The sequence below is a fragment of the Nicotiana attenuata genome, chromosome 10, assembly GCF_001879085.1.
Source record: "Nicotiana attenuata strain UT chromosome 10, NIATTr2, whole genome shotgun sequence".
Taxonomy (NCBI): Eukaryota; Viridiplantae; Streptophyta; class Magnoliopsida; order Solanales; family Solanaceae; genus Nicotiana; species Nicotiana attenuata.
This window is the reverse complement of record NC_031998.1, coordinates 27040491-27064304: the sequence shown is the minus strand read 5'-3', so window position 1 is coordinate 27064304 and position 23814 is coordinate 27040491. Positions and strand designations below refer to the sequence as shown.

At 37.8% G+C, this 23814-nt stretch overlaps 2 protein-coding genes and 1 long non-coding RNA gene across 4 annotated transcripts; 1 reads left to right on the top strand and 2 right to left on the bottom strand.

Moving 5' to 3' along the window:
• On the top strand, positions 3985-11561 carry LOC109233196 (oligopeptide transporter 4). Its single transcript, XM_019398980.1, has 6 exons — positions 3985-4828; positions 5000-5097; positions 8456-9019; positions 9351-9603; positions 9939-10121; positions 10704-11561. The coding sequence occupies exons 1-6, from the start codon at positions 4325-4327 to the stop codon at positions 11316-11318; spliced, it is 2217 nt and encodes a 738-aa protein (XP_019254525.1). The 5' UTR covers positions 3985-4324; the 3' UTR covers positions 11319-11561.
• Positions 7198-9517, bottom strand: LOC109233198. Its single transcript, XR_002069057.1, has 2 exons — positions 9434-9517; positions 7198-7727 (listed from the first exon to the last, which is right to left on the bottom strand). It is a non-coding gene; the product is annotated as an uncharacterized LOC109233198 (long non-coding RNA).
• Positions 12159-15135, bottom strand: LOC109233197. Of its 2 annotated transcripts, XM_019398981.1 has the most exons (8): positions 14801-15135; positions 14309-14410; positions 13997-14156; positions 13723-13905; positions 13109-13243; positions 12726-12808; positions 12445-12538; positions 12159-12253 (listed from the first exon to the last, which is right to left on the bottom strand). In XM_019398981.1, exons 1-8 carry the CDS (start codon positions 15040-15042, stop codon positions 12164-12166), a joined length of 1089 nt encoding a protein of 362 aa, XP_019254526.1. In that variant the 5' UTR covers positions 15043-15135; the 3' UTR covers positions 12159-12163. The 2 variants fall into 2 exon arrangements, with proteins under 2 accessions (XP_019254526.1, XP_019254527.1); XM_019398982.1 differs by lacking the exon at positions 13109-13243.

Sequence of the window (23814 nt, the reverse complement as noted above, 5' to 3'; positions counted from 1 at the left end):
CTCTTCCTCACCCAAACATCAATCACAAGGCAAATAGGGTAGGGGAATCTATAACCTTGAATTAAAATCAAATAACAACAAGTAATGAAAGAAACGAATATGTGTATACAACAGAAAAGAAATGCAGGTAATAACCAGTAAATGTGGGAGGGGAAAACATGCTTTGGGGGGAGATAACAGTTACGAATGGAAACATCAAATAAGGAATGAAACAACAAAGCCAGAATATCAACAAGAATCAGAAATCAGCAAGTTGCACGGCATCACCCTTCGTGCTTTACTCTCGTTCTCGCCAAATCAATCATATCATAATAATGTGCACGGCATCACCTTCGTGCTTTTACTCTCTTTCCTCACAATATAATCAATGAATATCAGTACGGAATGGTACATCGTACGGCACGACATCACCCTTCGTGCTTTACACTCTTTCCTCACAATAGCAAACAGTGCACGGCATCACCCTTCGTGCTTTATCACTCTTTCTCACCCAAACAACAATCACAAATAAGGGGCAAGGAAGTAAACAGAATAATAATAGAAATCCCGGCAAGGGAATACAATTAAACAGTTAAATCCCGGCAAGGGAACAATATCAATGAATTTCAATATCTCGGCAAGGGAGAAAATCAACAAAACAACAAAACATCCCGACAAGGGAATAGACCAACAGCTCTTTCTCTTTCTTTCACTTTCATTTCATAACTCACTTTACCACTTGAGCCAACACTCCAAAGGGTTCAATTATTTCATATACTTTCACAACTCGTATTACAACTCGAGCCAATACTCCTCGAAGTTCATAGATCACAATTTCTTTCACATGCTCTTTATATCATATAGAAGTCATCAATTAAGCATGGGAGATACAACAAAATCAAATATTCGCAATATAAAGACTCACCATCATGCTAGACACCAATGTATAGATACTCGTCACCATGCCTATACATCGCACTCGACAATTAGCAAGTAGCAAATAAGACTCAACACCTATTCCCTCAAGCTAAGGTTAGACCAAACACTTACCTCAACTTCCACGGCCAAATCAATCCACAACAACCGCTTTCCCTCTCGAATTCGGCTCCAACTCAATCAAATCTATACAATAATGACTTCATGATATCAATGTATGCTAAACAAATCAAACCCAATGCCTAATTATAGATTTCCAAACTTTCTTCCCAAAATCCCAAAATTGACCCGGTCGGCCGCTTGGTCAAACACGAGTTCGGACCAAATTCATATCACCCATTCACCCACGAGCCTGAATATATAATTTATTTTCAAATTTCGACCCCAAAACCTAAGGTCTAAATACAAGAAAAAGTAAAAAGACCCTAACTCTACCCAATTCACCCAATTTCCACCCTAAATTACATGTTTTAGGCTTAGGAATTCATAGAAATTGATGAAAAATGAAGGAAACGAGTTAAGATTCACTAACCCATGAAGTTTTGATAAAAGGAAGCTTCAATGGTCGCCTAAGGACCTTGGAGAAGAAGGAGCTCGTGTGTTTTTATGAAAATCTCGTAGCTACTTTTCTGGAAATTTTTAAAAATATAACTGGGCAGAATTGCCCTTCGCGTTCGCGGAAGAGGGTCGCGTTCGCGAGAGGGTAAACTTGGCAGACCATCGCATTCGCGATGGAAGAGTGCGAACGCGAAGAGGAAAGGCTGGGGGGTCCAGGACTTGGTCTACGCGAACGCCGTGGATACTGATGTGAACGCGATGAAGGGATTTACAAGGCTACGCGAAGGTACTAGTGCGAACGCGAAGAGGAAATTTAGGCTGAGTCCCCCAGGGCCAGATAACTCTATGCGAACGCGAGATCAAGGGTGCGAACGCGATGAAGGAAAAGTCTCAAGCTTCGCGAACGCGGAGGAGGCGTCGCGAACGCGATGAAGGAATTGTCCTGCAACAGCTGAAGCCCATTTTCTGCAATTTTTCTAAGTCTGAAACCACTCCGAAACACCTCCGAAACACTCCCGAGCTCTCGGGGCTCCTAACCAAACACATACACTAACTCAACAACATCCTACGAACTTAACCGTGCGATCAAATCGCCAAAATAACATCAAAAACAATGATTCAAACCTCAAAATCACTAGTTTTTCTTCAAACTTCATAAACTTTCAAATTTAGAGTTTTAAGTCCGAAACACGTCAAACGGCGTCCGATTTCAATCAAACTTCATAGAAATATCTTAAACTACATATAAGACCTGTACCGGGCGCCGGAACCAAAATACGGGCCCGATACCAACACGTTCAAACCAATTTTCATTTCAATTTTTCTTTATAAATTTCAGGAAAATAATTTTACTCAAAAATTCATTTCTCGGGCTTGGGACCTCGGAATTCGATTCCGGGCATACGCCCAAGTCCCATATTTTCCTACGGACCCTCTGGGACCGTCAAATCACGGGTCCGGGTCCGTTTACCCAAAATATTAACCGGAGTCAAATTTACTCATTTTAGTATCAAATTTTAGCATTTTTTTCACAGAATTTCATATTTAAGCTTTCCGGCTACGCGCCCAGACTGCGCACGCAAATCGAGGCGACTAAAAATGAGGTTTTCAAGGCCTCGGAAGCACGGAATGGGTAAGAAAACAAGTGATGACCCCTTTGGGTCGTCACAAATACGGAGCAACAATAGCAACAAGAGCAACAACTAATCAATTGAAGAAAGAGGAAAATGCACAAAAATATAGCTACTTTTTGAGGCTCGAAATCAGATGCTACGGGCCACCAAATCCGATCTTCACCGTTCAAATCAAAGACCAAAATGTTACGAACACTCAGTCAAAATTTCAGCCCGATCTAACGGTTGACGAATCGGAAAACTTTACTTGAAGTTGGCTGGTCGGAATAAAAAGAATCTGCAGCAAAACAAATACTTTTCTTCTCTCTTCCCTCTTGATGAAAGCTCTCTAAAAAACCACTCTTATGTGCTTAAGTATTTTGAAATACTTGTATCAATGAGCCTGGAATGATTCTCCAAGGTTGTCCTATTTATAGATCATGAGTGGTGCTTTCTCTTAAAGCCAAAACCCACTCAAAATAGGAATAAACACCGAATCTAATTCCGAATAGAAATGAAAACCAAAAGAGAATAGGATTAGGCCATTGGGCCTTTGGCTGGACAACATGGGCATGTGCCCAACAAACTCCCCCTCCAGCCAAAGGGTCAAATATGTCTTCAAGTAGAGGAACTATTGACAGGCTTCATGCCTGCCAAATTTTTGCAAAATTCATGTTTATCCGCAAGCTTAACAACGAAGTCTCTCGCATGACCGATAGCTCTTATCCATCCACTTTTAGCAGAAATGTTTGAGATATCATGACTGCCGCTCATAGTTGTTAGTCAAAGAGATGAGAAAAATACAATGTTTTATAGAGCAAAAAAACATCCAAAAGATGATTGTCAATGTCTTCTGTTATCTCTTCATCTAAAAGTAAATGAATGCCCAAAATGCCAAAACTACAGAAATATGATCTCTTTTATTTATCTCTGGCCAAATACATATACAACCACCTAATTAAACTTGCCCAGAATTTTCATTTAGACTCTTAAACTAACCTTATGACTTAGTGAACACTTGATCTATATGCTTAAATGTATTTATTAAACCCAAATTTAACATAAATGTGTTTATGGCTCAATTTGAGTGAGAAGCACACAATTTGCCATGTCAGCTTCTTGTGTTAAATTGACACAGTTTTGGCAAGGTTGAATGTTCAATAGGTCACATAGGTTTAGTTTGAGTGTCTAAGTGAAATTTCCAGGCAAGTTTAGATGACTGTACATGTATTTGGCCTTTATCTTTATTTGCTCATCTTCCTTTTAATTTTTTTAATACGGGTGTCGAGTAGTGTTCAAAGTCAAACTAGGTTGAACTCACCTCAACTATCCTATTTGATATATGCGCACCAAACATTAAGCAAATGAAAAGTAATTTCCCAATACTTTTAATTCCTGTTGGAATTTGATTCTTTGAATATTGATGTCCACTGGAAATAATTTATAGATCAGACACTAGAATGCTTTGTTGATCCTCTTATCTTCATCAACTAGTCTGCTAGTCAACGCCCAAAGAGCAAAATACCCAAAATAAAAATATCATTTCGTTCGTATATTCACACTCTACTTGTCCTCACTACACCAAGTAGCCCTGAATTTTAGCGTCGAAAATGGTAAGTCAATTCCAGCCCATGTTGTTCAATTAAAATAATTGCATCCTCGTGGCAATTAAATAGGACCAATCCTTGCCTTTGTACTCTAGCTAGCTCTCACATTCTCTTTAACCAACTTGTTTCACAATGGGAACTTACCGGCCAGAATCACCACCGTACCCCGCCGGAGCCGCCGATGACGACGACGAATCACCGATTGAAGAAGTCCGGTTAACGGTGACCAACACCGATGACCCGACCCTACCCGTATGGACATTTAGAATGTGGTTTTTGGGCCTCTTCTCTTGTTGTTTACTCTCTTTTCTCAATCAATTTTTCTCATACCGAACAGAGCCATTAGTCATAACACAAATCACAGTTCAAGTAGCAACTCTTCCAATTGGCCATTTCTTAGCTACCGTTTTGCCAACGACGAAGTTCCGGTTACCTGGATTCGGATCCAGATCGTTTTCACTGAATCCCGGCCCGTTTAACATGAAAGAGCATGTGCTTATTTCTATATTTGCTAATGCTGGAAGTGCTTTTGGAAATGGTTCAGCTTATGCCGTTGGAATTGTGACTATTATCAAAGCTTTTTATCACAGGAATATATCATTTTTAGCTGGTTGGCTTCTTATTATTACTACTCAGGTAAGAATTTTCACATTATCCATATATTATTATGTGACATGCAAAAAGTTTAACTAATATACTCTTGACGGGTTAAATTATCCGAATAGTGTTAACAATGTTACTAATACTATATCATAAGCTCATATTAAATGGGAAGTGTAACCATTTACGTAATTTGTCGTTTTGCAGGTTTTGGGATATGGTTGGGCTGGGCTTCTAAGGAAGTACGTAGTAGAGCCCGCGCACATGTGGTGGCCCAGTACTCTGGTTCAAGTTTCACTTTTCCGGTAATGTGAAATTTTTACTTTCTATTTTGGGGTATTTCTGAAGTAGTAGAGCAGGATTAGTTCAATAGATTAGTCCTCGAGCAGGAGAACAGCTATATTCATTAGATTCTAATTTAGACTATTTGTCTATTAACGTGCAAGTAGCGGCTGCGAATTTCTTGAAAAACTTCGATTTGACGCCTCACATAGTGTTAACAACATCTCAAATTAATTTATTCACTACACCTTTTTTCTTGTCAAGTCGTTCTTCCGTCCCAAACTATTTGATCCCTCTCCTTCCACAAAAATATCTCGTTCACAATGATCTATAACAATTTTTTATAAACTAATAACTCAAGTCAAAATTTTCTTAGATCTACTCTAGTTTAAAAAGGTTATTATCTAAATAAGAAGGGATAACTGATTCTCCATTTGCTACACCATGTGCTATCAATACTTGAGCATGTTCTCTCTATATTTGCTGCTTCATTATAACACTTAAAAAGAATACAACTCTCAAGGAAAATGATCAATAATTATTTTTTATTTAAATAAGACAGATGATGGACAGCTGATGGTTCCCTAGTAGTAAGACCCTAATAGATCTTGCCGACGGCCGACCCCAAGTGGCATGGAACTCAAAACAACGGCACACACCGAAAATTTTGCTTTTCCTCTGGAAATAATATAAATATTTATGTTCTTTCTCACTGTCTATTCAAAATAATTTAATTAAATTCTGGATCGGCAACAACTTATAATTCTTTGCACAAGTAGCATAATGCAAGATATGAGAACACATCCCCATAAACTGCATTTTGGTCCCTCAATTATTGATAAATTTAATTTTTTATCCTTATGATATTTAACCAACACAATTAATCTTCATTAATCAAAATGTGCGTTTTAAACTCTTTATGTAGGGGGTACGTTTCAGACTATATTTAGAATTATATTACACTCAGATATGGAGTAACATTATTTAACAACACATGGATAGCTAAATGGTAACAGTTGGAGAAATATTTTTCTTAAATTTGTGGAGATTCATAAGCGAAAGGATATACACATTCCAAACACTTGAAGATTATATTTGTTTGACAAGATAGCACATCACCATTGAAATTCGTCAATAATTGTGGGACTAAGGATGTGTTTGGTATAACGAAAAATGTTTTCTTGAAAACAAGTAGTAATCTTATTTATTTTCCGGTGTTTGGTACGCAAATTAAGGAAAATGACTTCTCAAGAGTATTCATAAATAATTTAGATATAATAAACATGAAACCATAAACTTTCAAACCAACAACCTCTCAAGCCCAGATTTTTCATAAATTTTCGAACCGCGGAATATCTAACCCATAAACTTTATAATTTTTAAACCTGTAAACTTTCAAACACATAAACCTCCGAAATCATAACTTTGTAACTTGTAAAATTTTGAACCTTTAAACCGATAAATAAAAAAACTAAAACTGAAAAATATATTAAAAAATATTTTTTTCGGATGGTGGGGGGGGGGGGGGGGAGAGGAGCAGGGATTGGGGAGTGGGGCAGAAAACGAAAAAATAGAATTTCAAATTACAAAAAAAGTAAAAAAAATTTTTTTAGGTAGCGAGGGGGGGGGGGGGCAAGGGATGGAGGAGGGGTGGGGGCAAGGGCAGGTTGGGGCGGGTGGTGCAAAAAAACGAAAAAACAGAAATTTGAAATTGCGATAAAAAAATAAGGTAAAAAAAGTAATATTTTTTTGCAGGAGGGGGTGGGGTGGAGGGATAATAGGGTGGTGGAAACGGAAAAACTGAATTTGAAAAAAAAAATCTTTTTTGGAGAGGGGTGGGTGGGTTGGTGAGGGTAGGGAAGGTTGAGAAGGAGTTTTGGAAAATGTTTTCCCTGTTCTTAAGGAAAATGTTTTCCAAAACATTTAAGCCAACCAAACATGGGAAAATTGGAAAACATATTCCTTCATACCAAACACACCCTAAAAATACAAAATTTTTGCTCGCCCTGTAAAATTACACGTGAATACGATATAACAAGATAGCTAAAGAGTCTCTTTTCCAGGTAGAGTACTATAATCAACCACAATCACCACACTTGCAACGTATCAGAAAAACCAGAATCTGAGAATAACTGATGGATGATAAACCAAACAGGAAACAACTTACAGGCTACTAAGAAAAGGGGGTAGCGCATGTCAAAGAGAGAATTTTACATTTGTACAATGAATATTTTCATAGTACTCACAGTTGGCTGTTAGTAGAATTAAACCTTTTCACAATGTGTTCGATTTACAAACCTATGCATACTGAAAATTTTGCATGATAATATTTCAATAGTGGAAAGGAACTTAGGACATAATTTCAAGCCATCCCTTTACCTTCACTGTTGAGCGCCAATCGATAACCAAGATGGTCCACCTGCTGACATCTCTAAGCTGTATTCGAAGATTAACATAGGCTCCCAAATTCAAGTCATTCTGGGATCAGAAAAAGACAGTCCAATTTAGCTCTAGTCTAATTCCATCTATTTTGCATGATTGGAGCAAAGCACCGGGAGAAATAAGCACATTGATTCCCTTGAATGGTATAGCACATATTTAGCAATGACCTGATTAGTGTCATCGAAACGCCACAACCAGTCCAAAATCCTACCTGAATCATAAAAACAAGTCAAACATCTGCAAGTTTCACAAACTCATCTTCTTGATAAATATCATGCAAAAGAAACAAGAACACAGCCTTTCTTTTTGTAGGATTGATTATTGGCAAACTAAGGTTTCAGTCACACTTATAGAGTTAAAGCTATAAGAATCTCCCACTTGGCTGTAAGTTTTTTTTTTTTTGGTGATAAAGTACTCGCATATGCATGTAACTTAGTTTCTATCTACTGCTTATTGTGACAATAGCTGGAAAAGAATGTCTAGTATCTCTCTTCCCTTCACCCTCTTCCCAGGAATTCCTGACCAGCTATGTTGCGCGGACTCGCCAAAATGTAGCCGCACCCGTGTCGGATCCTTCAAAAATGCACTACTTTTGGAGGATCCGACACGTATCCGGTCACATTTTCGGAGAGTCCGAGCAACATAGCTGACCAGACGAATCACAAATCCAATTTTTATTTTAAATTTCTCAAAAGCATTTCGTAAGTTTCTATTCAACAACAACAACTTCACCTCAATCCCAAGCAAGTTAAGGTCGGCTAAATGAATCTTCATTATAAGTTTTCTATTACTTTTTCAAATTTTCTCGTTCATTTCAAGCTATCTGATGGTCGAAAAGCTTTTCTCCAGCTGCGCTCTCACATAAAACAACTGAACTGCTTTTCTTTCTCAAACGGATCAAAGGTGCAGAAAATCATTAACACAGATTGATCTTTGCAGGGCCTTGCATGAGAAAGATGATCGGCGCATGTCACGAGCAAAATTTTTCCTCATTGCATTAGTATGCAGCTTTTGCTGGTATCTAGTACCAGGATATCTCTTCTCAACGCTCACGAGCATCTCATGGATCTGCTGGGCATTCTCCAAATCAGTGACAGCTCAGCAAATTGGATCAGGCATGAGGGGCCTTGGACTTGGAGCTATAACCCTGGATTGGTCTGCTGTGGCATCCTTCTTGTTCAGCCCCCTCATCTGCCCTTTCTTTGCCATTGTCAATGTCTTTGCAGGGTACATGTTGATAATATACATGGTGATCCCAATAGCATATTGGGGGTTTGACCTGTATGGTGCTCGAAAATTTCCCATCTTCTCGTCACACTTATTCACAGCACAAGGTCAGAAGTACGATATATCAGCCATCGTGAATGACAAGTTTGAGCTAGATATAGGGAAGTATGAGGAGCAAGGGCGGATACATATAAGCATGTTCTTTGCTCTCACATACGGTTTTGGTTTTGCTACTATAGCATCCACTCTTACACACGTGGCATTGTTCTACGGAAGGTAAACCACACTCTAACTCTATCAAGATACAGTACTACTATGTTGTCAAATTTGCTCCTTATGTTTTACAACCTAGAGCCCAGAAAAGGAAATTAAAATATACGAGTAATTTTTTAAATGAAATATACATGTTTTATCGTCCCAAAAGTTGATTTGTCAGTCTATTTTAAACTTGTCCAAACTTTTGACACCTCAACTGCTACATATTTACAGCTGTTTAGCAGCAACATCCATAAATAAATGGAACTATGAGTATGGATGAGAATTATTTGTTAATAACTACAACAGTCGTGGTAAAGGATTGTCTTTATTGTCTACTTGCAATGTGTAGGGAAATCTATGAAAGATTCCGCGCTTCATACAAGGGAAAGGAGGATATTCACACAAGACTTATGAGGAAATACGAAGACATACCTTCTTGGTGGTTTAATGCATTGCTTCTCGTGACACTCATAGTCTCCCTAATCCTCTGCATTTTCTTGAATAACCAAGTTCAGATGCCATGGTGGGGGCTTCTATTTGCAAGTGCTATCGCTTTTATCTTCACGCTTCCAATCAGCATCATAACAGCTACAACAAACCAGGTGATAAATCACACACATTTACACCTATATTTAGAGCACCAAGCATGTCTTGCCTATCCGATTGATTAGCATGCTTGAACTGCTAGTCTGTTATCCTGCAAAAGCTATTTACATCAACCTTCAAAAGAAATCTTACTGTAGATTTGTTGGAGCTTATAGAAGCTGTAAACACTACTAAGCGACTAACATTCACTCTTTGTTTAACATATATGCATGCCCCAATCAGAATCTGATACCTTAAAACTAGTTGGATTTATTACAAGAACAAATCCTAGATCATCACCCTTGTTATTTCAACTCTTTCCAAGCTTCTTATTTATGATGCTAATTTGCAGACCCCAGGCTTGAACATAATCACTGAATATGTCATGGGAATTATACTACCAGGAAGACCAATAGCCAATGTGTGCTTCAAAGTCTATGGGTACATGAGTATGTCACAGGCTGTCTCTTTCCTCAGCGACTTCAAACTCGGCCACTACATGAAGATCCCACCTCGATCAATGTTCTTGGTTCAGGTAGATTCGCTTTACTGTTTCTGCCAATAAATTGGAAATACAGCAGTGATTAACTCAGAGCTTCCGGTATACAGTAGAGATTAGCACTAGCATTTTCCTAGGTAGAGAAACCACAATGGAGAAGCTTCTCGATGTCTTTAAGACATCCAGGACAATCACCAGCATTTTAATTCAGAAAGAAACAACATGCTTTACGTGCCAAGATATAAATGGGTGCACAAAATAAAAACATTAGATCACTGGATAGATGTACGGATGTTAAGATCACTTTCTATGAACTGTGTTTACATTTCCAAATCCATCATTCAAATCCCAATCCTCCCACCCCAAACTTGTTTCTTATTAAAAGCAGCTATAAAGGGTAAAATCAATAGAGCATACAAGTAAAACAAGTAATACAAAGTTAGGATTTCATAATCTATCAACATAAACAAGAAATTAGCAGTTTATCTCTTTCATCTGGAAGTATTGAGACGCGTTACTTCACAGGCTTAGTCAATGTTTTCCAGCAACTAGAATAGCAGTGTTCCACAGTATATTCCAGAGTAAGAATATTTTTTATTCTTGTACGTTAAATTTCAGTTTTTAGGAACAATAATTTCCGGAACTATCAACATATCTGTGGCGTGGTGGCTGCTAAACTCCATCGAGAACATATGTCAAGATGATCTCCTCCCACCAGACAGTCCATGGACATGCCCAGGAGATCGTGTGTTTTTTGATGCATCAGTTATCTGGGGTTTGGTCGGACCAAAAAGGATTTTTGGATCTCTTGGGAACTACAGCTCCATGAACTGGTTCTTCCTCGGAGGCGCAGTAGGACCTGTTATAGTGTGGCTCTTGCATAAAGTGTTTCCAACAAAATCATGGATTCCCCTGATTAACCTTCCAGTTCTTCTGGGAGCAACAGGTGCCATGCCACCAGCAACACCATTAAATTATAACGCATGGGTAATAGTCGGCACAATTTTCAACTTCTTCATATTCCGCTACCGAAAGCAATGGTGGCAAAGATACAACTATATCCTATCCGCGGCGCTGGATGCAGGAGTAGCTTTCATGGCAGTCCTACTATATTTCTCATTGGGAATGGAGAATAAAGGATTGACTTGGTGGGGTACCAATGGGGAACACTGCGAATTGGCAACTTGTCCCACAGCCAAAGGCATAGCTGTTGATGGTTGTCCAGCTAGATAACTGGATATATTTAGAACAATTTATATGTATTTAAGGGCCCAAAATTATCTCTATCTTCTCTTAAATAGTATTCAGAAGTTACACACCTAGATCTGGAAAATCATCGTCACTTTAGTGCATGTTCAGGTTCTCTGTACTATTTCTCCCACCTAAATTCTCTCTTGTAAGTAATGACATACATTCTCGGAGAAAAAAGACGGTCAAAGTCTTCTAATAAATCCAACTGCAGTCGCATTTGCCATGGATCGCATTTGCCATGGAAGAAATTAAATGCCCCCCCCCCCCCTATGGCTTCTCCAATTTTGGTTATAGAAAAGAAACTCACGCACTTGCGATCTGCAAAGATACTCTCTGAGTCTGAAAGCCATTACGCACCCATCAGTCTGAAGTTGAAAGAGGAACACTACACATGCACAAACACGGTAATACTTTCATGTGAGGGAGCTATCATAAGCAACTCAAAATTCACTAACAAGGTTTTACTGAAAGCAATTATGAATCCATTAGTCTAAAGTAGAGGAACAACTACCAGATGCATATAGACAGCCATGTGCTACCAAACATTATTTGGCAGCTCATTCCAACCACTAAAGGGCAGGATGATACAGCACTAATAGGTAAGAATGGAAATCCCTTAAGAGTGAGATGAAGACAACACTACTTTTATTTCTTTGATAATTCCATGATTTCAACAGTATGGAAAAGCCTAAGCAAACTGATTACACTGAGAGTGCATCTATCTCAAATAAACACTTACAAGGAATGCCAACTGATACCAAGATTATTCAATCTTGGTATCAGTTGGCTTAACTATGAAGAGGATGGGAATTCATATTGTACCCCACTCAAGATGAATGCACTGCGAGCCACTGGTTATACTCATCCATCCGAATTATAAATGAGCTGGAACTAGAAGAACCACCTCCACCATATGCCTGCATGTTAAAGAAGCAAAGCATTTGTGGGTATGAAAAGTAAAAAGTACGAGACTGTGTTTGTATGTGGGAGGGTGGCCGGGAAGAGCATAGCTGGCAGCATAATTTTCACTGTTAGTACAAGGAGTCGCTGACTCGCTTAGCGGTGAGGAATATCTTCAAGATGAAGAGAAGTGAATCATGATGCACACCTTGGCAACCTCTGAAGTATCAGTAGCAGCATCTACAGTCCTCAGACACATCTTGAGATTCTTCCGCTGAAGGTATATGACTGCGCCTATAGGCCTGGGGTATAATAGATTTAAAGTAAAAGCAGATATGCTCTCTTCACATAAATAGTCATGAATGTGGATCATGAAGCTTTATATTTTTGACTGAACTTGACATTTTTCTGATTGGAAAAAAGTATTAAAAGGTCTCGCTGCCCATGCACCACGTTATAGAAAAGAAAAAGATAAATAAACATAGAAACCTGAGTCCAGCTGCAGCGCTTTTCTTGCTTAGTTCCTTGCCAATTTCATCACTTAAATTTGAATTTCCATCAGCTCTAATCCCCTAAAAGATACAGAATTTAGATACTCAACTTAGTCATCTTGAGAAAGGGAAACAAAAATTACAATTATAAACGAAATAGATGTAATATTGCTAAGCATGAATAACCTGGCATATGTAACACCTATAGAAGAATGAAACAAGTCAAGCAGACAACTGTACAACATGATATGAAGAGCTGAAACTAAGTTATCTAAACCCTGACATACATTCAGTTGTGCTCTCATGGACTTCATAGTATATTGATTGTTATGGATAGAATTTGCCGACATAAAGAAACCATCATAAAGAATTATTCTTTACCAAGCATTCACCATAAAGTCCTCTCCCCAGCCGAATTTTGAAAAACTTATCCAGCAACTTCTGTGCAGCAGCCAGTCTCTTTGAAATATGGGAGTTACCATTAGCAATTAAATCGCCAGTGGTAATCCCCATTAGCTGTTTTAGGAAGTAAAACAAAATTATTACTGTTATACTTTACTGAGGAAAGACATATTATGCGAACGGGAATGCAACATGAATTTATCTAGTTCATTCTCCATCTGTGCAATAAAATAGAAAATCTACATAGCATCAAATGCGTACTTTACTATCTCCGGTAAAAGAAAAGGAAAAGTGGAAATCTTACTATACCAAAAGAGACTACTGCACATATTGCTTTGAAAAAGGCCCTCTGGAAAAGCAAAATGTATGCAACCCTCATCAAATATGGCTCGGGGAGTACGGCCATGAAAAATTGATTACCTCCTTGATATCATTTTGAAAGGGAAAAGAGACATACATCTAAGTTTAAGCGGAAGGTATTATCCACAGGCGGACTTTAATTGCAAGGATTTACAGCTGTTTAAGCAAATTTGTATCTCTTAGTTGTTGTACGTTTCCTCAATTCCCAGCCACAAAGAGAATTAACTGCGAACCTGTTCATATATATGTGGATTGGTGATGCAGTTCAGTTTTGAACGCCACTGGCTGATTCCAATCCCAAAGGCTGTAATATCAGGCAAACTCCACCTGCGAAGATCTCCGTCCTCAATATATTTCAGAACATTTTTAACTTGATCTTGAAAAGTATAGTTTAGCAAGCTGATAGCATCACCCTCCTGTGCATTAAACAAACATATATATCACCACTTTAGGAGCTAATCGCTTTGAAAAACAATCTAGCCCAAATATGCCAGACTCTGAATGTACCTTATTGGATCCAACCTCTGAAAGCCTAGAAGAGAAATGTTCATAGACAGCAATAGAACTAGATTTCTCGAGGTTGACATGAAATGCGAGTCTCCCATCAGAACTTTGATTCAAAGGGAGCTCCAAAAGTGCTGACTTCCGGTGATCAAACCCTACTATCCTAATTAAAATTTAAAAAATAAATCACTTCATAGCCCGTCTCCAACTTCCAGAACCACTATCAAAGTCAAAACCAACAGCCCAGCTACTCAGCTAGCATCTGAAGAAATCTGTATTTATTTTTTTTTTAAAAAAGAAAAAAAAGAAACTAACTGGCATGAAGTCCGGCGAGCAAGCTCCACTGCAAATCCTTTAGGACCAACAAAATCAAGAAAGTAGCAATTCTGCAGCCCGTCAATACACAAGTCTTCAACTCTATCAAAAAAAAAAAAAATACAAACAAAGGACAAAATTACATGCTCAACCGCTGAGACATGTTGAAATAAATAATAAAAGGAGACTCCTGGGTAAAGTTACAGATTCTATTATTCTTTTAAAATATGAGCAAAAGCAAACTCCTGCTATTACTTCAGCAATTAAACCTGCCTGCAATGCAAATGACCTAGATCAATTAGGCCTCAATCAAGAATTAGTTAGGATAGAACGCATGATTCCTCTTTATTCATTTTGTTCTGTTCAGGTAGTACCTAAATGATTCGTCATAGTTAAAACTAATTTCTATATGAATTTCCAGCATTCATCCTCCTTTATCTCGTTTTTACTTGCAACTGAGCTTTGTGAAGCTCATAGATGTCGACTAGGTACCTGAAGGGTTCAACGGAAGAAAAAGGCAAGACGAGGTAAGAGAGGTTGAGACGAGAGTGATAGAGGTGAGCGAATAGCGCAGCAAAAGCTCCGGAAAATGAAGGATAATTGTAGAGGATGAGGTTTGGCATTTTGTCTTCCGACGCTTTAGCCAACGCTTTCAATGCTGCTTGTGACCTGAAGCACCGAATTAACGGCGACACAAAACCGTAACTCCGGTACCGGCAAACAGAGAGGGCCATTACGCCGTCGCAAGAGCGGCTAATCTGGACCGAGACAGAGGAACTTTTTACCCGAATGTGCACGTTTGGCTCAATAATTACGTGGTGGTTTTGTTTTAGGTGTTATTTAGTGAACACATATATGCGCATTTTTAAAATGAGATGTACATTATTTTATAATGACAAAAGAGCCCTTTGCTGCTAGCAGAAAAAAACCTTCCGTTTTTCTGCAATATCAGGGGCGGCCCAAGGGTCAAAGCCACTGTAGCAAAGGCTTTAGGCCCCCAAATTTTTCTTTTTGTTTTTTATATGTATTTGTATTGAGATCCCGATTAATCTAGATTCGTACCGCGTAAGGCCTAATAAAAGAAAGAACACATTTTGATAGGATTTGTTTAACCACAAGACTCGAACCCAATATATCTAATTAATTTAGGTAAGTTGGATCATATACATCTCACATCAATCTTTAGAGGTAGGGACTAGATATATTAGGTATTTTAAAATAAAAAAGTAAAATATTTTATTAAAGGTAAAGATCAAAAATAAGACTTGGACTATTGAAGATACCAAAAAACGGATTCTAAAAGTTTATTACATGTTTTAGTGAGTAATGAAAAGGGGAATAATAATATAGGTACTTCACTAATTTTGTTAATCGTAAAATTCAAATAATAAAAAGTTTTATTTTCGCGACAAAGGTTTAGGGAAGTGATTCTCTTTTTCCAATTAAAAGTTATATTGTTCTCAGTAGAAAGAAAAGAGTTTTTTTTTTCTATAAAAAAATAAGAGTTGAAGAGTATCGTTGAATAAAACTATATTCGCATTCTTTTTTTCCCTTCAGGTTTCAAGTGTTTCAACAAGTATATTAGAACATAAAGAATAATTTCGATATCAAGTTATCAACTTCCTGAATATGGTTCTATTATCTAAGATCAACAATATCTTAGGAGATATTAAATTATTATTTATAAAAAGAAACTATTAACAACTTTACATCTTAAAAAGCTAGAAAAATAGACTTTAATTAAAAATATAGATGAATTATTTTTTTTTCCTTTTGAAAGGCCCCAGATTAAAAATTGGCTTTAAGCCACCAATTTTCTTGAGCCGCCCCTATGCAATATTTTAATACCTCTGTCGAATTGATGAGTCCGGAACCAAAATGTGGTTCTTTTGGACTCAAATGATAGAAATGTGTGGAAAAAAAACAGTGACCAAAATATATATAACGCTCTTCTAAAGGGCGCTATACTTTAATGTCCGTTTGCCCCGTTAAGGTATAGCGCTCTTTAAAAGGGCGTTATACATATATCGCTTTTTATTAAGGCGTTATACCTGAATATGAAAGACAGGAGGGTATAGCGCCTACATATTTTGTGGGCCCACCAATAATTCTTCTACGCTTAACTAACATAACAATAATTCAAATATGTAAACGCCTTTTAAAAAGGCGTTTTACCTCAAAAAATTTGACCCCCCCCCCCCCCCCGGATTGGGCTTTGCGTTATTTAAAGGCGTTAAGGATTTTGCAAAAATCCATTCAAAAATATTCTAACTCCTGTTAAATTTTTTTTCTTGTTAAATTCTCAAGCATTTTGTCATAATGTCTGAAGAGCGAAAAGTAATGGTTTCATTATATGGGTTGGGGGGGGGGGGTTGAGGTTGTGGTGGCGAATAACTCAGTGAGCTATAGTTTATCTCCACAGAGTCATGTTAAGTTGCCACTTACAATGGTGTACGATAAACTGGTATCATTGTTGTGTAATAAAATGAGTGTGAGCAAACGTTCGGTGAACCTTAAAGTAACCGGAAGATATCAGTATTCTGTCACTTCGCAAGGGGTTGCTTGTTACGCTGAGATTAACATCGAGGATGATGAAACTCTGAGAGATTCTTTGGTGACTCCGGATGAATACCGAGAATTAATTTTGATAAAAATGTTGGAAATGTACGTGAAGGTTGAAGACGTTCGCAATAATGAGGTTGCGCAAAGCAGGAATAACCCTCAATCATCGGGTGGTTATTTTGGAGCAGTTTTAGCCGAACAGGTTCCGGCTGAAAGAGTTTGGCCGGATCTAAACTTATCTCCACAGGTAAATGAGGAGCGAGGAAATAATTTCTCTCCTACTATACATAATCCACGAGATGAGTGGTAAACTTCAATTTTCCTTTATGTTACGATGTTTATTTTTGTTGTATTGATTTTGTATTAACACTCTTATATTCCACAGGGGGTACCGTCCATATATGAATTTTACAAGTTATCCCACGCCCAGTTGGAATATGCGTAGTTCGTGTGTTGGATCATGGTGGTCCATCCGGGAGTCATCACCAACAGGATAATGTCCATCATGAAATGTCAACACATTACGACTTGTAAGTAAAGTGATATAGCTATATGTAAAGTATTTATCAATTTGAGTAGCTTATTATTTTGTTGTTTGTGCAGTGAAAGCGAGCAACTTGATGGTCCTTTCCTCACTCAGTTGCCCGTAGACGACGTATTTACTTGGGATTTGGCATTTTACAAAAGTGTTATACATATAGCACATTAATAAACTGCGCTATACATACCTGTCTTATCAGCTTACAGGTATAACGCATTTTACAAAGGCGTTTTATATATAACGCTCTTTTAAAGAGCGCTATACCTTAACGTCCAAAACGAAAGTTAAAGTATAGAGCCCTTTAAAAGGGCGTTATATATATTTTGGTCACTCTTTTTTTCCCCACACATTTCCGTCATTTGAGTCCAAAAGAACCACATTTTGGTCACTTTTATACCAGATTCATTCATTCGCAAATGCCACTGCGTCCAGAATGAGGTAATTCCTTGATGTTTGTTCTAAACTCTAGCTCTTCTCTCGGCCACGACGTTGGCGACCGGTACAGTTATAAGTTACATGCGTTATGCAGCATCGATCTTTCATTTTTCTTGCTCTTGAATCTTCTTGATTTTTGTTTCTTCGTATGGATGCTGAGTTTCTTGCTTCATGACATGTTAGCAGTCCCTCTTGGACAATATATTTTTCTTCGTGTCTTAGGGGTGTGTGTTTGACCAATAAGTGTTGAGCCTTTCAGTTAAACTAATTAATGAAGAAAATATAGGATAAATCCTAGCCAAGAATAATTAACTCCAGATCTAAGTATAATGAATAAAAGAATGAGGCACATCAGAGCTTGTAGCTCAATTCAAGATTATTAAAGACATCAAGCGTGATAATAAACTTACATTTTTGGAGTATCGTCCCATATCGTAAGAGCAAAGATGAAAAAGAAGGAATGCCATTGATGACTATGAGATCTAAATTTATTGATTTGATAATCATAATTACAGAGGTTTATTTTTCCTATCTAAACCCTTTCATGGTATTCTTCTATCGTCCTCCTTCTGCGAGAGAAAAAGCCCCCTTCTCTTGTCTTCTTATCTCCTATATATATTGTCAGTATTCCCTTTTGTTCATCGGTCCTTAACCAGAGGGCCTTCGTCCCTTGACTATACTTCACATCGCCTCCTTCTACTATCATGAAGTTTTCTTTGCCATACAGGCTTCTTGAGGTCACGGTATCGGCCGCGGCCTAGGTATTAGTCGTCATTATATCTAGTGGATACGACCATGGCTTAATTAACCTCTCACCCTTCCTTTTAGTGTCAATCCACGTGTGGTCAGATTTTGACCCATATAGTGTGGTCGGGTTATTTTTTTTCCTTTCTTTTTTTCATGCTGGATTATAATTCTTGTTTTAAAGATGGCTCCTGTTGTTGCAAGTTGGGATCTTTTTGCCAAAGAAGTCTATTAGTTTTGTTCTTGGATCCTAGTCATTGATTGTTGGAACGCTTATAACTACCAGCAGCAAGATCAAATATCATGTTCTTTTTCTTTAATTGGAAAAGGTCACTGCTTTATTTTAAATAGCTTTTACTGATCATTGATATGGAGCTCTTGGTTGTGTTATTGCCCATATTACCACATAGTCATTTTTCCTATGCTAGTACATCTGATTTTGAATTAAAATCAGGGAGTGGTCCAATAGTTTGCCTTTTCCTACTAAAATTGGTTCTCTTGCTAATTCATGTTGAACCAAAAAAAACTTCAAGAACCGGAGATATAATTACTTTTTATTTAATTGTTTAAGAATAACCAACTTTGTATGAAGTGAACCTTTGCTTTGCATTAGGAACTAAAATTGGGAAATCAGATTTCCAATAACAGTCTCTTTGCACAAGAGAAATCAAACCCTCAGTAATCTGGGAAGGATAAACATCAGCACGATCATGAGAAGTCATGGAAGTAACTTGATTTCTAATCGATTCTCTATCAGTAAAGAAGGAAAGTTCAGCGGGAATAATCTCATCAACAGTGGATTCACGAAGTGGTTCATTGGAATCCCTACTTCTAGCAGAAGATCTATGAGAAGAAGAAGCCCTAGTTCTAGAAGACGACGGGGTAGTGGTACTGGGTTGAGAAGGAGAACCACGGATAGAAACAGATCCTAAACTACGTAACCTGCCACCTCTTCTACTTCTGGTAGGAGCAGACGAAAGGGGAAGTTCATCCACTATAACAACTTTACGAGGATCAGGATTTGAAGAAGACATAGTTGTATGAGGAAGTGATACGTGATGAAGAACGAGAACTATTGTGAACAAACAACACTACAGAAAGTTTTTCGTAAAAGCAAAGGCAGAGGAGGTATTTATATGAAGAAGTAACCGTCATAAAAAGTGAGTCATGATGGAAACGTCATAATGAAGTAGTCACTTCATGACAGACGTAGCCGTAAAAAAGCCCTAAAAATGTTGAAGAGTCATAAACCCAATCGATGAAGGCCACGTGGCACATGCAGTAAATGGAAGTGACATATGACGCGTTGGTTCTAGAGAAGACATAATGATACATGGGAAACAACGACAAAAATTCCCACCGTAAATACATAAAACTTCCCAAATATTCAATTGCTAAATAATTGGCAAGTGGGGAGACTATCTGTATTGGTAAAAATAAATATTACACGTGGAATAAAATAAGTGGCTGATACGGCAAGACACGTGGATTACTAGAAAAGTGATAGCTGGAGAGATGATTGAAAGAAACACGAGTCGTAACAGATAAGAGCAAATCACCCACGAGAGGAAATGATATGGTCGCTCAAATCTAAATGGTTACATGAAGAGGTACCGGTGGAATGAATCAAGATAGTAAAAAGGAAAGATTCATGAATCATTAATTAATGAGCGTGAATGATCTCAAATGTTACAGAATCCTCATGAATAGTTACGATTACCAATTATAATGTCTCACTAATATCATTAATGCTCATAATGATTCGGTCATAAAAGGGGAAAGACATTGTACTTATAGAATCCTATATAAAGGAAAGGGATATCATTTGTACGGGGACGTTTTGATTATTATTGGAATACAATTACTTTCTTTTGCTTACTATTGGTTATTTATGCTATCTCATATTCTAATTTCCTTTTTTATCACTGAGTAAATATAGAATTTCTGGATTATCAGTAATTCGAGTACTTCTTAAAGTAAGCTTTGACCGAATTATATAATTTTTGGTTAAACAAATTGGTTCCGTTACCGGAAATCTGATAATCTTTTCACTTTCCAAATTCTTTTTTCTGTCAAAAAATCACGTCGACCGCTAACGAAAACAACCAACAAAATCAGCAAAACCAGTTGAACAAGCAGAATCAACAAGAGGATGGAACTCTATGTGAATGACCAATAAGGGGAAGATCAAGTTGTTGATGATGCATTGAAGCAACTAATTGCAGAACAGGTCAACAATGTTGTTTAAGCTTTTGTTAGTGGGTTGCCAACTGTACCACCAACTCCACCTCCGAATTACACCGTAACCGTAGAAAATCCACACTTGGGACTCGCCAATTCGGGCAGTGGAGGAACTCCCAGCGAATCTCGCGATGGAAGGTCAGCTATTCCAGTTAATTTTGATTTATAAAGTTTAGTACTAACTTTGCAGAAACAGCTCAAGGAGCAGAACGATCGCATAGAGCAGATACCTGGTGTTCTACCCGTAATCAAAGGGTGGATATTGATAAATATTCTCAACAACCCTGGAAGCCAAGTGTCGCTCCTTTGCCAATTCCAAAAAAGTTTAAGATGCCCGATATTCCGAAGTATGATGGGACAACCGACCCACGAGATCATGTAACTATATTTACAACTGGCGTGAAAGGAAACGACCTGACCAAGCAAGAGATTGAGTCAGTGCTGGTCAAAAAATTTGGTGAAACACTCACAAAAGGAGCACTAACATGTTATTCTCTTTTACCTGAAAATTCTATTAATTCTTTTGCTAAGCTTGCAGATTCATTTATAAATGCACACTCGGGAGCTCAAAAGTTGAAAAGAGGACGGAAGACAACTTCAAAATAAAACAAGGAGATACGGAGCTACTCAGNTAGACCTAAAAGACACGCGGGATGCAAAATCATCCCCGGTCTGGGTTACAACCTTTCTGGTGGAAATAAAAAGAGTTAAGCAGTCATCATCTAAAATTATACCTCCAAGTCCCGTATGTTTTTCCTTTTTTAGGAAATGACCACATGGAAGGAATAATCAAGTGCTCGAGATTTCATACTTCAAAGCTCTAACACTTGGGGGACTGTACATATGGAAGGCGAAGAAGACTGGAAAAGTCAGAATTCAAGTCAAGCCTGAGGCAATCTACCCAACAAATAGAAAGTTAAGAGCGAGCAAATCAAGAGCCAAAATTCAGGCCTGATTCAAAAACCTATGATAAAGTATACACTCGCAGATGTAAATAACAAAATCTTATGAGTATCTAGGTTAAAGGCAACATTTAGTCGTGGCTTGCAAGATATACCCTTGAATTTTGTAAAATCTGTTATAAAGAAAACAATTATGAAAGAGTTGTAGATATTATTCGAATACATGTAAAGTATACAGTTTGAAAGTTCAAGAATACAAATCTTCCTCAAGTTATTCTAAGAAATATGTATGTTCCTACTTCTTCTTTCGTATGTTTACACCAATATGAAGTTGAGACGTCTTCTTCATTAACTGTCGTTTATAAAAGAGCCCTCTTTTATAATTCGTGCTTGTTCAAAAAAGTCACGGAGCATTGAAGCATTTTTAATGCAAAGTTAAATAACAAAGGGTGAAACAAAAACCCAAACATTAAAATAGGCAGAAAATAAAGCAAAAAATCTATATATCAAGCTTTGCAAACATAAGGCAAACATTTATCTTCAAACCACGAAATAAGATAAGGGTAAACCAATAAGAGAGTAAAATAAAAACTCAGAAAATAATATTATATAAATCGGTTAAAACTAAGTATAAAAACTTAGTTACAGCCTAATCATTTGATTCTAAACCCCAAAACAAACCTGGGGTAAAAATTTTCAAACGTCACTAAACACCAAATAGGACCAGGGGCAAAACTTCCAAATATTCCACCAATAAAAAAAATAACGAAACAATATTTCAAACTTTTCTAACTTTCACTGTGGGGAAAAATCTGAACCAGTAGGGTGAAGAATGGCATCATCAATAGCAGGAGGAACAACTTGAGTAGAAGAAGGTTAAACAACAGCTTCACTAGGAGTCACTTCATCACCCTCGGGAATGCCAACCTCAGGTGAAGAAAAGCTCTGACTCTGCTGGGTTTTATCAATTGTTTCTTTAGTATTTGCAATTTCAGTAGCTAAGTCAAAGCCTTCCCGACTTGCCTCCATTAAAGTTTCGAGACGTGTGTTCAAGAAAGCCCAACTAACATCACCAGCGGCCTTATCTTCAAGGGCTTCATAATCTTTTTCCCATTTCTCAATCTCACTTCTTAGCTCTTCTTTCTCATTCAAGGAAGCATCATAAGAAGCCTGTAAGGGGACAAGTGATCTCTCTAAAAATTGAACTTTGTTAGAAGATACACGACGATCTTCTCGAGTTTGGGTGAGCATTTGAACAAGCTCCCCGGCGTAAACTTCTTTCTGGTTCAACAGTTCCTTCAGGCCTCTAATTTCTTCAGTAGCCTTGGAAAGCTACTCAGCGAATGAAGACTCGAGAAGGTTTTTATCTTTGCCCTCCTGATTAGATGAGGCTTTCTCAACTGCCAACTATGCTGCCATTACTTTCACCTGTTGCTCCAAGGCACACTTTTCTTCCTCTAAGACTTCTTTCTCATGTTGAAGACTTTCGAACTGTTCCTTCCAGTTGTCTGCCTCAATGTGATAATCGTTCATTAACAGCTCTGTGTGGACGATCCTCTTCATCATCTCCGTGCCAATGAGGTTGATCTACATAATGAAAAGAAAAATGTGATACCAATGAAAAGGAAATCACGTGCAAAATAAAAAGCTAAGGCTTATACCTTTAAAGATAAATGTACGATATCATTCATCCACGTTAAAGAACTATGGCTTTCCAATTTTGACTTCTCAATTGGGCCAATCAATGGTTTCAGCCATACATCAGCTTGGCCAGATTTCTTCAGAAGATTACCATCCTCAGGAACCTCGATGGTAACTTTTTTCATTACCCTACTGTTACTAGAGGAACCAACTTCAACATGAGAAGTTGTAACAGTAGGAACAGTTGAGGGAGTCAAAATAGCCACGGGCGGAGCAGTGGCAGTAGCAACAGATGCGGGGAACTGAGGATCAATTGGAACAGACACGAGAAAAAAGCAAGAGGCGTTTCATCAGAAACAAAGCTGAAGTCTTCGTCAAACCCACGAGAAAAGAGCTGTTCAGTAGAACCCGGGGGTGCGGCAGGCATCTCATCATAAGAA